We start from the raw sequence: 16,593 nt of genomic DNA on the forward strand, positions 1-16,593 counted from the left end.
TGAACATGTTTTTAAAAAAAAATCAATTACTTGAAAATAAGAGATTCTAACTAGATAAAAGTTTGCTTTTACAAAATTAATCTATTAATTCTTACATGATTTTACTTATTTTATTATATATATTTATGTTTGATATTTTTTGTACTATAATTAATAATTTTATAAAGATTTTGGTCTAATTATTTTACTCACATTATATTCAAAAATTTATTATTGTTAATAATTTACACAATTAAGTTTTCATTTATGAAATTCAGATATGAAACCTGATAGTAATAAATAAAACATCATTAAACTACAGTATTGACGAAGGGGGCTTTCACAAATTTCAAATTTGTTGTATACTTGAATCATACATTAATTAAAGAGAAATTAGCATGCATATATAAAAATAACTAGCATATTTGCAGGGATGGAAAATTCACTTTCTCGCTGATGTGTTTTTTTTTAATGGCTATAGTACCCTTTTGTCAAAAGAGAGAGAGAGAGAGAGAGAGTTACTTTCTCACCCACCTATTTCTACAAAATTACCTCGTCTTCTCTATCATTCTTTATCTCTCCTCTCTCTCTCTTCAGATTTATCATTTTCTCTTCTTTCCTGTAATCCATCACACCATTTGAACGTCTTGCTGTCACATGGTTACCTCACCAAATATGTTTGCGTGAAGAACGAAGTTGGTGAAGTCGCCGCCGGGATAACTTAGTTTCACCGATTCACACACATGCAAGATAAACCCATCAATCTTTGGATTTTGAGCTTCAAGATTCTTACTTTCTGTTATCATCTTGATCCAGTTTCTACTTACTCAACTCGTTGCTCAAAGATCTAAATCTCCATGGCAGACACTCACTGGTAAGCTCCTCCATCTAATAGTCTCTTCCAATTACTCAATACCGTTTCTACTGTGAAGTTGAGAAAAAACAAAACCAAATTAACTGAAAATGTTTTACTTTCACACTCTGTTTCACAGATAAAGGGATAATTTTTGTTTCAAAGTTTAATACTTTTTTTTGGTAGAAGAGGCTCATTTTGTCATTGTACGTGGTGGATTTCTGGATTGTTTCCAGATTCAAGCGTCTCTAATAAAGAGGAGAAATAACATTCAATGCTGATCCAGGGTCTTACAAGGAAAATCAGATGATAGAGTGTTTTGCATGTTATGTATCATTGTAGCCGGATAATTATAATGGAGATATGTAGTCGGATAACTATAATAAAAAAGAGACTCTCGTCGTGGTCAGTAAAGTCGCTATCCTTCTCGGGTAGACTTCTCCTGCTCAAGACAGTCATCTCCGGTATCACAACCTTTTGGTGCTCTGCTTTCATTCTCCCGAAGGCCTGCATAAAAAGAATAAATTCCCTTTGTAATGTCTTTTTATGGAGAGGTAATATTGAGGATCACAATACGGCGCGGGTAGCTTGGAGCACGGTGACACTTACAAAGGATCAGGGTGGGCTCGGTCTGAATGATCTTGTTTCCTGGAATAATGCTTGTTGTCTAAAGCTAGTGTGGATGCTGTTCTTCAGAGCTGGGTCAATTTGGGTTGCCTGGTTCACGAAAGAGGTTCTCAAAGGGTCAGTTCACAATTACTGGATCACAAAGCCTAGCCCTTCCTACTCTTGGCTGGCAAATAAGCTCCTGAAGATGAGAGAAGTAGTTTACCCGATGATCAAACTGCGAATGCAGAATGGATGCACAGCGAGGTTCTGGACGGACAATTGGTCTCCATTCGGCAATCTCACAACTTTCCTACACAACTCCTCCTCCAGACTTGGCATTCCTATGAAAGCAACGGTAGCCTCGCTGCATAGGAATGGTACTTGGCGCTTACCACCTGCAAGAACCGATCAAGAGCTTCAACTTCTAACCCATTTGACCACTATCACCCTCTCTCCTGAGGATGATTATTATGACTGGGAGCTTGCAGGAAAAACTACCATCAAATACAGTACGGGAGACGTGTATGCGCACCTGCGAGGAGAGATTCCGCAAGTGAGTTGGGCGAAGGTGGTGTGGTCGTCGTATGGGATCTCGAGGCAATCCTTCCTGGCTTGGCTCATCATCCTAAACAGATGCCCCACAAGAGATAGGCTCATTAGCTGGGGTCTTCAAGTCCCTGCTATTTGCTTACTATGTAACTCCCATCCTGAGACTCGTGATCATCTCTTTCATCACTGCTCTTATACTTCGGCACTCTGGGCAATCAGCGCTGCAAAGCTTGATATCTCCTCCCCTTCAGATTGGACAGGAATGGTTAGTGTGATGGTTAACCTACCTATCACAAAATCTCGGAAGGCAAAAACACTGCTTACTCTGCTTGTATGGAAAGCGACCCTCTACTGGCTCTGGCATGAAAGGAACAGCCGCCTACATACAAACTCCTTCCGCTCTATTGATTCTCTCTACTCTGGCTTGGACAGACAAATCAGGAATCGAATATCTAGCATCCGTTCTATTAATCCACTGCTGTCTTCGAAGATGATGCAACTCTGGCTCTGATCAACTGCTGGGACCTTTCCATCGTTTCAACTTCTGCATCGTTCTTCTCTAGAGTGTATCGACACTTTGCAAAAATCATCTGTTTGGGTTTTCTCAATCTTGGGTAAATGGGTTCTTGGGTTCTTTATTATGAGTTTAACTATGGGCCTGGCCTGGTGTAACTAAAAGCTTAAGGGCTTTGTAAACTTTTTATTTTTTCTCTTTATAAGAAAGCCATGTTACAAAAAAAAAAAAAAAAAACTATAATAAAAAAGAAAATAATCTTTCAGTTTGATATATGATTGTAGCTGGATAACTATATACACTAAATGTATTTTTTTTGAGTGAACAAAGAAATGCTACTGGAAAAAATGTTTTTGTTTTGGGTTTACTGTGTTAACCGGCCATTGATTAAAAATACTAACTAATAATAATGATATCTAGATAATTAGTATATACTACCTAACTTACTGGATATGAACAACATGATTTGTGAAATATACATGTTATCATTCAAATATAATGTAATATTAACCATCTAATATATATGTTAACTGAGGTTACCGGATAATAACCGGCCACTGACTTAAATAACCAGCAACTTTTAGCCGGATAAATGCATTATTACAAGTTAACCAGCAAATATTAAAGATAACCGACTACTTGGTATACAGAGTAGCCGGATAAATGCATTATTACAATTCAAGATACAATATTAGTAAAGCATAAATAATTTGCTATGAGTTATCTCAAACCAGCTAACAATAAGCATAACCATATAATGAATGTAAAATATTTTAATAAGAAATCGTCTGTTTAGTCGAATATAAAATATTGTATACGGCTAACATTCTTTTTAATTATATATGTTGTGATTTGTTAGAGGGTTAATTTTATGTTTAACCGTAAAAGTAAAGTTACTCATATGTTATGTGGTTTATTAGAAAATTAATTTTATATTTAGATGTACACGTAAATTTATTGCGATTTGTTTAAGAGTTAATTTTATGTTTAGCCGAACACAAAATTTAATATGTATCTAATCTATTAATTTAGGGTTCTATTTTTATCTACTATTAACAAGTCATAGTAGGACCACTTAAAGAATTAGTCAATATGACATATTTGATTATTTGTATTAACAATAAACCAACTATAAATATATTAACAATAAACCAACTATAAATTTGATTTTTTTAATTATAATAAAATCTGTTGAGAAAGAATCTAACAAAATCTTAGTTTAAAATTTAAATATTTTTTATAAATAACACATTAATATATTTCGAAATTAGTAATATAATATTATTATAAGTAAATTTAACTAAAACTTATTATAAAAAAGAAAATAAAAAATTCTTTATACTAATTTTTTTATAGATTCTATGATATATTCCGTATTATATAAAAATAGAAGTGCTATATGAATTAAATATTAAAAATATATTAAATTGGTAAATTAACAAAAAAAATTATTTTATTTTTTAAGTTAAATAAATTATTGATCATCATTATAATGGATTAAACTTCGAAAACTATATAATACTTTTATATTAAAATAAATGTATTAACATAAGTTAAAATTTTATATTTACAGCCATACATTATCTTTTTATTTATTTTGAAACTATTAGCAATATATTGCTTAAAAATGTTTATATACAAAAATATAATAGTATATAATAACCTTTAGTTCATATACTATTTAAAAATATGTTATTAGTAAAATATGAAATTTCAGTAATTCATTTAAAATATTAGTGACAAAAATCAAATTTTAATTATAAATTTTATTTTATTTTAATTGTAACAAAATTTGTTGATAAAAGAATTAAAAATATCACCAAAAATTCAAATATTTTATAAAATAATACAGTAATGTAGTACCAAAACAAATTCAAAATTCATGTATTATTCCAAACTCAAATAGTTGTGTAATTTTCCAAAGTTGTCTCGAAAAAATATATTATTTTGAAAATAAATATTCAAACTCAAAATGATAATATTTCAAATTTTACAAAAGACAAAATCATGGATAATAAAGATTAACTTTTTGACATGTACCTGAAAAAACTAACTATATATGTTGTAAAAATTTAAAGTAACCTAATGTTTTGACGTCTTAATTTAAAAAAAAAATAGAACTTAATATCATAACATCCAAAACAAATATCCTATATAATAAATTTAATAAAATAGTATGATAGATACTACTATGTATAAAGTTTACTAAAACAATAGGATTATATTATTTAAAATAAATAAATCCCGTAAAATACTAAAATGAGATATGTTAAAGTATATTTTCTTAAACACAACATGTAAATATAATTATTTTAGTCATATTTATTTTCTATAATATAAATAAATAAAATTTAAAAATGTATTATATGCAAAATGTTTAAATTAAAGAAAACAACATAATTTGAATGGGGTTCTCTATTTGAGTATTTCATATTTTTATTTTATTTTACCTAACTCGAAAATATATTAGTAAGTAATAAAAATCAATAACAAAGTAATTTTTTTAAAACCATTATATATTAATAATACTGAATAAGAAATATAAACAATAATATGATATAGTAATACAATATATAACACTAAAATAGAAATTATATATTTAAAACATTTTTAATAATATAAAATATATTTAAAAAATATAAATATATCCGCACGAACGTGCAGGTTAAAATCTAGTTGTGATTTGTTAGATAGTTAATTTTATGATTAGCCGAAAAAATAATTTGTTTTACATCCACTAGTCCAAACACCATACACACATCTGTTACCCACATATTATCAATATTTTAACTTGAATTATAAGTATAATGTTGATCTGTTCGTTTTCATAGCCGGCTAACTATAATAAAAAGACAATAAAATTTGGTAGCCGGTTATTTCAGAAACTACATTATTATTAATTAAAAATAAAAAACATCAAGAAATATGGTAACAACCAGGCCAAGAAGAAATACACTACTTGGGTACTTTACCCTTAACCGGCTCTTGTCTTCTCAACTGTTCCACCGGAAATGGTTAAATAATTTAACCACGTTAAAGTGGCGGAGGCGGCGGTGGATGGTGATGAGACGAGTTCACACGGGTGTTGTGTAACCATATCCAATTTTTTTTATTGTGCATGTGACCCAAGTGGAAAAATTGGGTTTTGTATTTTGTAAATGATTGGATAGACGAAAGCTTTTCGATTGAACTGAAAAAGTTTATAATTTACAAAATTGAAATTTGAGTTTGTCAAGAATATGAAGAAGTTACAGAATGGAAAGAGAAAGATAAGGAGAAAAAGAGAGAGAGAGAGAGAGAGAGAGAGAGAGAGAGAGATTTTTTACATAGATTTTAACTCCAATATAAATTTGTTTCTCTTTCTTACTGCAGAGATATAAGGGCAGTTGCGTCAATCCGACTTGAACAGTTTTGGGTTTGAGTATGTTTTCGACCCAAGTTCCATATTTGCAAATTTTTAACTTATTTAGTAATTTTGATGCAAATGGCTCTTAATTAAAAAGGATATTTCGCTACTACCCGTCAATATCGACTATATTTTACTTAGCACACCGCCTCTAAAAATCAGAAATGTAAAACGCAAAACGACCACGGCTTTGGTCTAAAACAATATTCCATCTATATAAAACGCAAAACGACCACGGCTTTGGTCTTAAAACAATATTCCATCTTTGTCCATCTCTCCCTCGAAGAAAACCAAAAAGAAGAAGAGAAACCATGGCAGGTGTTGGACCGATGACTCAGGATTGGGAACCAGTTGTGATCCGTAAGAGAGCTCCCAACTCCGCCGCCAAGCGCGACGAGAAGACTGTCAACGCCGCTCGTCGTAGCGGCGCCGATATCGAAACCGTCAGAAAATGTTTGTTTTTCCATCGATCGATCGATCTTGAGTTTGGTTTAAGTTGTATTTCAGTTTCCCTGATTAGGGCTTATTATTGTGTTAGGGTTGTGATTTCAATTAACGTTTTTGCAGCAGTAATTTTTTCCTTTTGCTAATTACTATTGGAATCAGGTTTGGTGTATTTGTGTTGATATCTGACAAATGGATTTGTTTGTTTTTTTCTTTTGTTGCATTTTTAGACAATGCTGCGACGAACAAGGCGGCTTCGAGCAGCACCTCCTTGAACACAAAGATGCTTGATGATGATACTGAGAACTTAGCTCGTGAGTATATATATCTTTTATCTCTTATCTCATTCACATCGAACTAATATTGACTTCATCTCTCTCTCTCTCTGTGGGCAAATTTTTAGACTCTTGTCTTCTTTGGCTATTAAAGTTTCTTTCAAGAGGAAGTTTTTGTTCTTTCAAGAGGATATACTCTTTCACTTTCCTGTGTTTGATTGATTAGTGTCTTGCTTTGTGTCTGTTAACACCTTGTTCATTATGTGTGTGGGTGTTATTAAAAATCAGATGAACGTGTGCCTACTGAGTTGAAGAAAGCCATCATGCAAGCCCGAGGGGACAAGAAGCTCACCCAGTCCCAGCTCGCTCAAGTAACTCTTCTTTCTCTCTTCGCTCTGCCTCTCTTGTTTCACGTAATTGAATTCATGATGGGTTAATATATAATGATATGGTGGTGGTTGGTGTAGCTGATCAACGAGAAGCCACAAGTGATCCAAGAATACGAGTCTGGGAAAGCAATACCAAACCAGCAGATCCTTTCTAAGCTGGAGAGAGCACTTGGAGCTAAACTCCGTGGGAAGAAGTAATCACAAAACCTCCTTTGAAGTTTTAAAACTGAAGAAAAGCTAATCACGGTTCTGTCTCCAGTTCATAAACTATCTATACTATATATAAAGCCTACTGCTTTGATGGTTTAGTATCGACTCTATGCGATGAATCTTTTATGGGTGTAAGAACGAAACAAAAGCTGTTTGTAACCGATTGTAAATCTCCTTGTTCTCTTTGCATCATCATCATCAATATCACAAACTAGAATCAGATTCTGAAACCAAAGTCCGGTATTGGTTCGTATTCAGTGATTTTCTAAATTCATTTATTATAGATTTCAGGACCGGACAATAAACAACTCTTGGGGTCTGAATTGTGCAGAATAAAAATATATGTTCAAATTTGTAAAGTTCCGATAAATACAAGTATTCTCCGCGTCGCGAAACACAATGCAAAACAGTGAGACCAGTGAAGCTGACATTCACACACACACACAAGCACAAAAAATCAAAAAAGAAAATAAAAAAAAAATACACAAAGCCCGAAGCTTTAAAGTTTTATTTCCCTCTTTTACTGTTATCAATCTTGTCGTCCTCCTCCTTCTAGGGTTTCCACATTTTCTCGTCTTTTCCATTTCTGGAAACCGTTAGGGTGTGAAATGGAGACAGATGAAGAATACCAGAGGAAAGAGCGAGCTGCACTTGTAGCCATTGTCGTTCTTGCTTGTCTTGCTCTATCTTCTCTGTTCGTCGCCTTTAGCTACTACTGCTATATTCGTAACAAAGTTTCCAAGCGTCACAGAATCAATAAGAGTATGTACTACTAATTCAGACAAGAACTTCTAATTTTTTTTTCACTACTTATCCTTATTTAAGACAAGACTGTTCTTATTCTTAAGCCCTCTGCTTTTGCTGGATGCTGAATGTTTGTTACTAAATTAAAGATTATTTTGGGGATTTTAGTGAGAAACGTTCTAATTAGGGTAATGTTCTGGTTTTAACTCGTCTGTACAGAGTTTAATTGCGAGGAGAAAGGAGATTGTCAAAACCAACAGGAAGTCCCTGACAACAACGCCCTGCAGATTTTCACTTTCAAGCAGCTGCATTCAGCTACAGGTGGGTTCAGCAAGTCGAATGTGGTTGGTCATGGCGGGTTTGGTTTGGTTTACCGTGGTGTGCTTAACGACGGGAGAAAAGTTGCTATCAAGCTTTTGGATAATGCAGGGAAGCAAGGAGAAGATGAATTCAGGATGGAGGTGGTTCTTGTTCTTTTCATTTGAGCTTTTAGTCTTTCTTTAAGCTTTTTACATGTACTGCTTCCAGAGCTTTTTCAGTTTACTGATTAATTTGTAATACAGGTTGAGTTACTGAGCCGTCTGCGTTCACCTTACTTGTTGGCACTTCTTGGTTATTGCTCAGACAGTAGTCACAAACTGCTTGTGTATGAGTTCATGGCAAATGGTGGTTTGCAGGAACACCTCCATCCTACTACTAACAGTTAAGTTTCTTCTTCCTCCAGTAATATCGTTTAGAACTCTTGTTGGATTTGATATAGAGCTGTCTGTTTGGTGTTAATGCATATAGGGTCTGGTTCTGTCCCATTGAGACTAGACTGGGAAACTCGGATGAGAATAGCTCTGGAAGCTGCTAAAGGCTTGGAGTATCTCCACGAGCAAGTATCACCACCGGTGATTCACCGAGACTTCAAGAGCAGCAATATTCTCCTTGACAGGAACTTCCACGCCAAAGTCTCGGACTTCGGATTGGCCAAAGTCGGATCAGATAAAGCTGGCGGACACGTTTCCACACGTGTGCTAGGCACACAAGGATATGTTGCTCCTGAGTATGCTTTAACTGGCCACTTGACTACAAAATCAGATGTGTATAGCTACGGCATTGTCCTGTTAGAGTTACTAACGGGGAGGGTTCCAGTAGATATGAAGAGAGCTACCGGAGAAGGAGTTCTTGTTTCTTGGGTACGTTTATCAAACTTCTTCAACATTTGGTTTCTTCTTTTTTTAACTCTAACCTCTTTGCTTCTTTCCAGGTGTTGCCTCAGTTGGGTGATAGAGACAAAGTGATGGACATAATGGACCCAACACTAGAAGGACAGTACTCGACCAAAGAGGTTGTTCAGGTTGCAGCAATAGCAGCAATGTGTGTGCAAGCGGAAGCTGATTACAGACCGTTGATGGCAGACGTGGTGCAGTCACTGGTTCCACTAGTGAGAAGTCGTAGGTCAGCTGCAAAGCTTAGTGGCTGCTCTAGTAGCTTTAGCTTGGCTAGGTCTCCCGATTCACCCGCCGGTTCTCAATAAATCAGAGAAAATAACAAATGTGAGACTTTTATCAGTTTCTATGTAGTATGGGATTTGTTAAAGCAATGTGTAATGTGACACTTCTGAGTGATCAATAATGAAACTTACCAGTTATCATCATCTCTCTTTTTTTTGGAACAACATCAGTTATAATCATCATCATCTATAATTTTTGAATTTAGTGTTATTTGTTTATATACAATAACTGAACTAGAAACCTATATATAGTTTACAAATTCAATATTAAATTTTAAATCTAATACATACTTTTGATTTTTGTTACAAATCTATATGTTTTATTAATAATATAAAATCTCCAGTAATCTAATTACTCAACAATTTGATACATCTATAATAATTTTTATATAGAAGGAAAATTTATTTCAGATTTGAATTTATTTTTAAACAAATATTTTTATATATACTTGAGTCTATTGTGAAATCAAATTTATTACTAAATTTATATAATAGAATATTACATTAGTTTGATGAAAAATTACAAATTAACAGAATTATTTTTCTGTTTGGTAAAAGTGGTATTTTGACAGTTTTACACAAATTAGAAAAATGAATGAAATATATTTACTTTTTATTAATTTTTAAATAGACGAAATTATTTAAAAATTAATTTTTAATTGGTATTAAATTTAAAATAAATATAAATTGTATTAAAATGTTAAAATAATATTATTTGTGTAATAAGAAAAAACGTTAATTCCAAAATAATGGGCCTAATAATAGAGGAATTTTCTACATTTGATAACCTACAGGGCTAATCCTAGCCTCTTTGGAGCTACAAATCCAAGCTCACTAGCATATTTGAACCGAACCGGATATAAACCGAAATCAGAAAACCGAATCGTCACGTGGGCTTTGTTGGAGGGAAAAGGGTAAACTCGTCTTTTCACTATTCGTAATTTTGCATCTTTAGAACCCTAGACACGCCAGGGTTTTATATACTTGGCCGCGGCGTCTCCGTTATCTCTTCCCGATTCCACTTTTCCCGTCCGTCGGAGATTTCAAGCAACCCGAATCCCAAAAATGGTCCATCTCAGCTAACGTTATTTTGTGTAACTGATATATTTTCTAGTAAAGATGTGGTAGGTAGGAATGATTATTTATTTCTTATTGGTGGGTTGGATCAGCAGGCGTCGGAGAAGAAGCTATCGAACCCAATGAGAGACATCAAAGTGCAGAAGCTGGTGCTCAACATCTCCGTAGGTGAGAGTGGAGATCGTCTCACCAGAGCCTCCAAGGTTCTGGAGCAGTTGAGTGGTCAGACTCCTGTTTTCTCCAAGGGTCAGTCTTTACTACTACCTAGTTGAATCAGTCACTCTATTTCTTTCTTTAAGAATGTTTTTGGAACATAGAGGAGTGTAGTATGTAATGAGTTTTGGCATGTTTAGGACAAGCAATGTTTCTATTAAACTGTGTGTATTGATATAATCTCTGGAGTCAGAAAATTTGGTTATTAATTTTGATTAGTCAGTTTATACTAATGTTTAAGAAATCGCAATGCTGTAGTTAGGCGTTTTAGACGGAAAGCCTAGTTCAAAAATTATTTTGTTTTGTTTTGTTAATGACCGATTTTTTAGAACACTAGTTTATACTGATAGATACTTCTGTAGAACTAAATAGCTAACAATCCTTGTATATGTTAAAGTTACTTGCTTTTGTCGAGTTTTACGGTTCTGAGTTCGTTGTAACCTCTTTTGCAGCAAGATACACTGTTCGTTCTTTCGGTATCAGACGTAACGAGAAGATTGCTTGCTACGTGACCGTCAGGGGAGACAAGGCTATGCAACTCCTTGAAAGTGGACTCAAAGTTAAAGAGTATGAGCTCTTGAGAAGGAACTTCAGCGACACTGGTTGCTTCGGTTTCGGTATTCAGGAGCATATTGATTTGGGTATCAAGTAAGTCTTTCTAACACAGGCTATTGTGTAGTCGGTCACTTGAATGGGGTTTTGACTTTTGGTTGATTCCATCCTAGGTATGACCCGTCGACTGGAATCTACGGTATGGACTTCTATGTTGTTCTTGAGCGTCCTGGTTATCGTGTGGCGCGTCGCAGAAGGTGCAAGGCTCGTGTTGGTATCCAGCACAGAGTCACCAAAGATGATGCCATGAAATGGTTCCAAGTGAAGTATGAAGGAGTCATTCTCAACAAGACTCAGAACATTACTGGCTAAGACCATCCTCTCAAACAGAAGGATCTATAATCATATAAATCTGTGTGTTAATCGTGTTTTCTTAGTTTTGCTATTTCGTTTATCAGACACTTGGGTATCATTACCTATTCTACAATGATTGCACGGATTAGACTTTGTGAAATTATCCAACAAACGCGTTTTTACTTTGGTTTGCTTAGATTATTTATCATAAAGAATCTTTGACTATGCGTCTTTTTTTAAACTTAACAAGACGTGTCGACTGTAAATTACCTTGTACTTGTACATCATTATAATATAGCAACACCAAAAACATTATCCAATCATGTTAAATTGTCAATTCTAAATTGCATCAGATTCGAGCAAATTATTGATTGGTTCGACACTAACTATCATGAACAGAAATGACCAAATTAAACATATACATATATGTGTGTGACAAGCGTTACATATACTCTATACTTTAATAGAAAAACCTATACAACCAGAAGAAGAAAAAAAATGTGATGGTAGTTGGAGACAATAATAGAGTAATAAAACTAATAATTATGATTTACAATTTCAATAAATGACTGGAAGGAATCTTGACTTGATCCCACACAAATTTATAATAAGTCATTTCCAGCCCAATACTCTGTACTCATTTATAAAGAAAAACTAGATTTTAACCCGCACGTTCGTGCGGATATATTTATATTTTTTAAATATATTTTATATTATTAAAAATGTTTTAAATATATAATTTCTATTTTAGTGTTATATATTGTATTACTATATCATATTATTGTTTATATTTCTTATTCAGTATTATTAATATATAATGGTTTTAAAAAAAAATTACTTTGTTATTGATTTTTATTACTTACTAATATATTTTCGAGTTAGGTAAAATAAAATAAAAATATGAAATACTCAAATAGGGAACCCCATTCAAATTATGTTGTTTTCTTTAATTTAAACATTTTGCATATAATACATTTTTAAATTTTATTTATTTATATTATAGAAAATAAATATGACTAAAATAATTATATTTACATGTTGTGTTTAAGAAAATATACTTTAACATATCTCATTTTAGTATTTTACGGGATTTATTTATTTTAAATAATATAATCCTATTGTTTTAGTAAACTTTATACATAATAGTATCTATCATACTATTTTATTAAATTTATTATATAGGATATTTGTTTTGGATGTTATGATATTAATAACTATTTTTTTTTAAAACTAAGACGTCAAAACATTAGGTTAATTTAAATTTTTACAACATATATAGTTAGTTTTTTCAGGTACATTTCAAAAAGTTAATCTTTATTATCCATGATTTTGTCTTTTGTAAAATCTGAAATATTATCATTTTGAGTTTGAATATTTATTTTCAAAATAATATATTTTTTCGAGACAACTTTGGAAAATTACACAACTATTTGAGTTTGGAATAATACATGAATTTTGAATTTGTTTTGGTACTACATTACTGTATTATTTTATAAAATATTTGAATTTTTGGTGATATTTTTAATTCTTTTATCAACAAATTTTGTTACAATTAAAATAAAATAAAATTTATAATTAAAATTTGATTTTTGTCACTAATATTTTAAATGAATTACTGAAATTTCATATTTTACTAATAACATATTTTTAAATAGTATATGAACTAAAGGTTATTATATACTATTATAGTTTTGTATATAAACATTTTTAAGCAATATATTGCTAATAGTTTCAAAATAAATAAAAAGATAATGTATGGCTGTAAATATAAAATTTTAACTTATGTTAATACATTTATTTTAATATAAAGTATTATATAGTTTTCGAAGTTTAATCCATTATAATGATGATCAATAATTTATTTAACTTAAAAAATAAAATAATTTTTTTTGTTAATTTACCAATTTAATATATTTTTAATATTTAATTCATATAGCACTTCTATTTTTATATAATACGGAATATATCATAGAATCTATAAAAAATTAGTATAAAGAATTTTTTATTTTTTTTTATAATAAGTTTTAGTTAAATTTACTTATAATAATATTATATTACTAATTTCGAAATATATTAATGTGTTATTTATAAAAAATATTTAAATTTTAAACTAAGATTTTGTTAGATTCTTTCTCAACATATTTTATTATAATTAAAAAATCAAATTTATAGTTGGTTTATTGTTAATATATTTATAGTTAGTTTATTGTTAATACAAATAATCAAATATGTCATATTGACTAATTCTTTAAGTGGTCCTACTATGACTTGTTAATAGTAGATAAAAATAGAACCCTAAATTAATAGATTAGACTAGATTATGACCCGCGTTTTGGAAGCGCGGAATATTTTACGATGAAAATTTTCACTAATAACTTAACAAATATTTTGATAACTTTTAAAGAGTGTATTTAAAATATTTTTGCATTTAAATCAGTGTTTTTAAATTCAACCCGATTGTGATTATACCGGTTAATCCAGAGATCTGACAATTCAATTTAGGTTTTTAAAATATTTATATTAACAAAAATCACTAAAATCCGAGACTAACCGATTGAACTGATGGATGACCAATATGTAATCTAATTTGATTTAAATTGTAATAGTTTCATAATTTGTAATCTTATAATCCAAATTTTAAAGTTCATTTTTTGCAATTTATGAAATTATGATGTTTCTACAAAATTTTAAAGAGAAAATGATAGATATAAAATATTAAGATTAATTATTGTATTGTTTTGAAACATTGATAGTAGTATAAAAAAATAAGTATATTGTTTGGAAACATTGATAGTAGTATAAAGAAATAAGTATATTGTTTGGAAACATGTATAGTAATATAAAGAAATGAACATTAGTGATTTAATGTATGTTTAACTATAAAGTATAAAAGATGTATTTAATTTAAAAACTTACAAAATAAATGTTAGATCCAACAGAATGTTTCTGTTTTAATAAGATAGATAATCAGCAAGTTTGTCTGGAGTCATTAGACTCTATGTTTTTCATTATCCTTTTCTCTTTATCCCACATGAGTCGCAGCTTTTTATCTAAGCCAAACTCCTCTACAAACATGATTAGATGTGTCAATCTTAAACAACATAGATTTGTCATAGAAAGGGCCCATGCCACTCTCTACAAACTCTTTAGTTAAGATCTCATTGCCTCTTTCCGTTTGGATGGTACAAGTACGACCCAAAACATAAAAGCAAAAAGATCATTGCATAATACAAGTGATTAGATGTTTCATCACCTCAGAACTCTATATAACCCCGAGCCGAATTGACAACAAGTGATTATTCCATGTTTTTCATATGTTAGTATTGGTTTTTCCTCCTTTTTGTTAATGTATGATAAGTATTTTACAACACGTTATTTTAATGAAGGTTTCTTGACTTATTGGATTCAAACTACTTCTTAATTTTTGTCGGTTATATTCAGAGTCTTTGAAATCCGAAACGGGATAGTTTACCAAATCACTGAGTTATGGTTGACCGTAGAAAACCGCATGCTAATAATTTAATTAATTTTTATTATATAATAATATATTAGTTATTGAAAAATATATAAAAATATGTTTTGAAAAACATATGAAAATATGTAATTTTAATTTTATTTATTTTTATTTTTATTTCATATACAAAATATCAAAAAAAAAATCACTAAGTAGACGATTTAAATTAATAATTATAAAGTATAATAAAATATATCCAGAGTTAGAATTACTAAGGGCTTAAATATCTAATGTAAATAGTAAAATTAAATTCTAAGCCCAAAATAAACCAAAATAAAAACATAAAAATATAGTAGATTATCGATAAAGAAAATAAGCGAATACAAAATTACATCAACTAGTTTTATTAACAGATTTATAATCCACGTGATCATATAATCTTTTATTTTTTTAACTAAAAACTAACTTCTTAATTAGAATACAAAACATATTTTAATAATATAACTGATTTTTAAAAATAATAATTATAAATTACAAATTGGTTCAATCATTGGTTTAATCATACTGAGTTCTGGGTTTTACCATTTTTATGAGTTTTACCAAATTTTTAAATAATGATTTTCCCTAAAACCTAAACCGGATTACATACCAGGTCATCGGATTTTTCGGTTCGATCGCAGATCGAGTTTCAAAACGGCGGTTATATTCATTTCAGTTTGTTAATTAAAATACCATGTGAGGTTCATATATTTTCAATTCAAAATTTGTTAACAGTGAATAAATTAGCTAGATATGGTGTATATTCTTTTGGGTGCAAAATCTATTGTTTTTGTTTTTATATGGACTTGATTGGAATGAGATGTAGCTTTATATGTTTTGTTGTATAATTAATGCTGTAGATTCTTTTGATAGTTGTATAAATTTTTTCTTTGAAAATTTAAAAAGATTTAATTATTTACTTGTACAATTTTTAAAATTAAGATATAAAAAAGTGTTTTGCTTTACAAAACCAAAAAAAAAATCTGCAACTTTTAAAAAATATTTATAAACCATAACTGAAAGAAGTTTGTGTTTTAGAAAAAAATTTGGCTACCTAAATATTCTACATCATTTCTAAAGTGAATCAGCCTAGTCAATAAGATTTTGGGAGAGAGAAAATATTTTTTAGCTGTACATATACAAATCTACAAGAGAACAATGTACACAAGGTTTTCAATAGATAAGACTATAAGAGACAAGTCTAAATAGGTCATATCTCTGTAAAATTAGTTACCAAATATAAAACTAATATGTAAACATATGTGTGTGTAAATTTTCGACATGATGAATTCTTTGGAGATTGAAACGGACCAAATCAGCTCATAGTTTAAGGAGTTAAAAAGAGACCAATCGGTTCACTAGACAGCTTAATTAAACATCTCACATAAGAATTGATAGCTTCAGCTTAATCTGATTCGTGACGAGATTAACCAC

General features: G+C 30.7%; 4 protein-coding genes across 9 annotated transcripts; all 4 read left to right on the forward strand.

Moving 5' to 3' along the window:
- The first annotated feature begins 521 nt into the window (after positions 1-521).
- LOC108858632 (putative ribonuclease H protein At1g65750) lies at positions 522-2,777 on the forward strand. Of its 5 annotated transcripts, none has more exons than XM_056986723.1 (2): positions 522-853; positions 972-2,777. In XM_056986723.1, the coding sequence occupies exon 2, from the start codon at positions 1,161-1,163 to the stop codon at positions 2,499-2,501; it is 1,341 nt and encodes a 446-aa protein (XP_056842703.1). In that variant the 5' UTR covers positions 522-853; positions 972-1,160; the 3' UTR covers positions 2,502-2,777. The 5 variants fall into 5 exon arrangements, with proteins under 5 accessions (XP_056842703.1, XP_056842704.1, XP_056842706.1 ...); XM_056986724.1 differs by having other exon boundaries at positions 1,019-2,777; XM_056986726.1 differs by having other exon boundaries at positions 1,022-2,777.
- A 3,317-nt stretch (positions 2,778-6,094) lies between these two features.
- Positions 6,095-7,463, forward strand: LOC108863073 (multiprotein-bridging factor 1b). Its single transcript, XM_018637380.2, has 4 exons — positions 6,095-6,363; positions 6,585-6,668; positions 6,918-7,000; positions 7,097-7,463. The coding sequence occupies exons 1-4, from the start codon at positions 6,222-6,224 to the stop codon at positions 7,214-7,216; spliced, it is 429 nt and encodes a 142-aa protein (XP_018492882.1). The 5' UTR covers positions 6,095-6,221; the 3' UTR covers positions 7,217-7,463.
- A 205-nt stretch (positions 7,464-7,668) lies between these two features.
- Positions 7,669-9,614, forward strand: LOC108863071 (probable serine/threonine-protein kinase PBL7). Its single transcript, XM_018637379.2, has 5 exons — positions 7,669-7,990; positions 8,192-8,433; positions 8,536-8,674; positions 8,762-9,153; positions 9,225-9,614. Exons 1-5 carry the CDS (start codon positions 7,837-7,839, stop codon positions 9,492-9,494), a joined length of 1,197 nt encoding a protein of 398 aa, XP_018492881.1. The 5' UTR covers positions 7,669-7,836; the 3' UTR covers positions 9,495-9,614.
- Positions 9,615-10,393: 779 nt separating this feature from the next.
- On the forward strand, positions 10,394-11,891 carry LOC108857312 (60S ribosomal protein L11-1). Of its 2 annotated transcripts, none has more exons than XM_018631285.2 (4): positions 10,394-10,538; positions 10,643-10,793; positions 11,213-11,408; positions 11,486-11,891. In XM_018631285.2, the coding sequence occupies exons 1-4, from the start codon at positions 10,536-10,538 to the stop codon at positions 11,682-11,684; spliced, it is 549 nt and encodes a 182-aa protein (XP_018486787.1). In that variant the 5' UTR covers positions 10,394-10,535; the 3' UTR covers positions 11,685-11,891. The 2 variants fall into 2 exon arrangements, with proteins under 2 accessions (XP_018486787.1, XP_056866740.1); XM_057010760.1 differs by having other exon boundaries at positions 10,423-10,538; positions 10,640-10,793.
- Positions 11,892-16,593: the final 4,702 nt, after the last annotated feature.

The sequence above is a fragment of the Raphanus sativus genome, chromosome 5 (genome assembly GCF_000801105.2).
Source record: "Raphanus sativus cultivar WK10039 chromosome 5, ASM80110v3, whole genome shotgun sequence".
NCBI classification, from domain to species: Eukaryota; Viridiplantae; Streptophyta; class Magnoliopsida; order Brassicales; family Brassicaceae; genus Raphanus; species Raphanus sativus.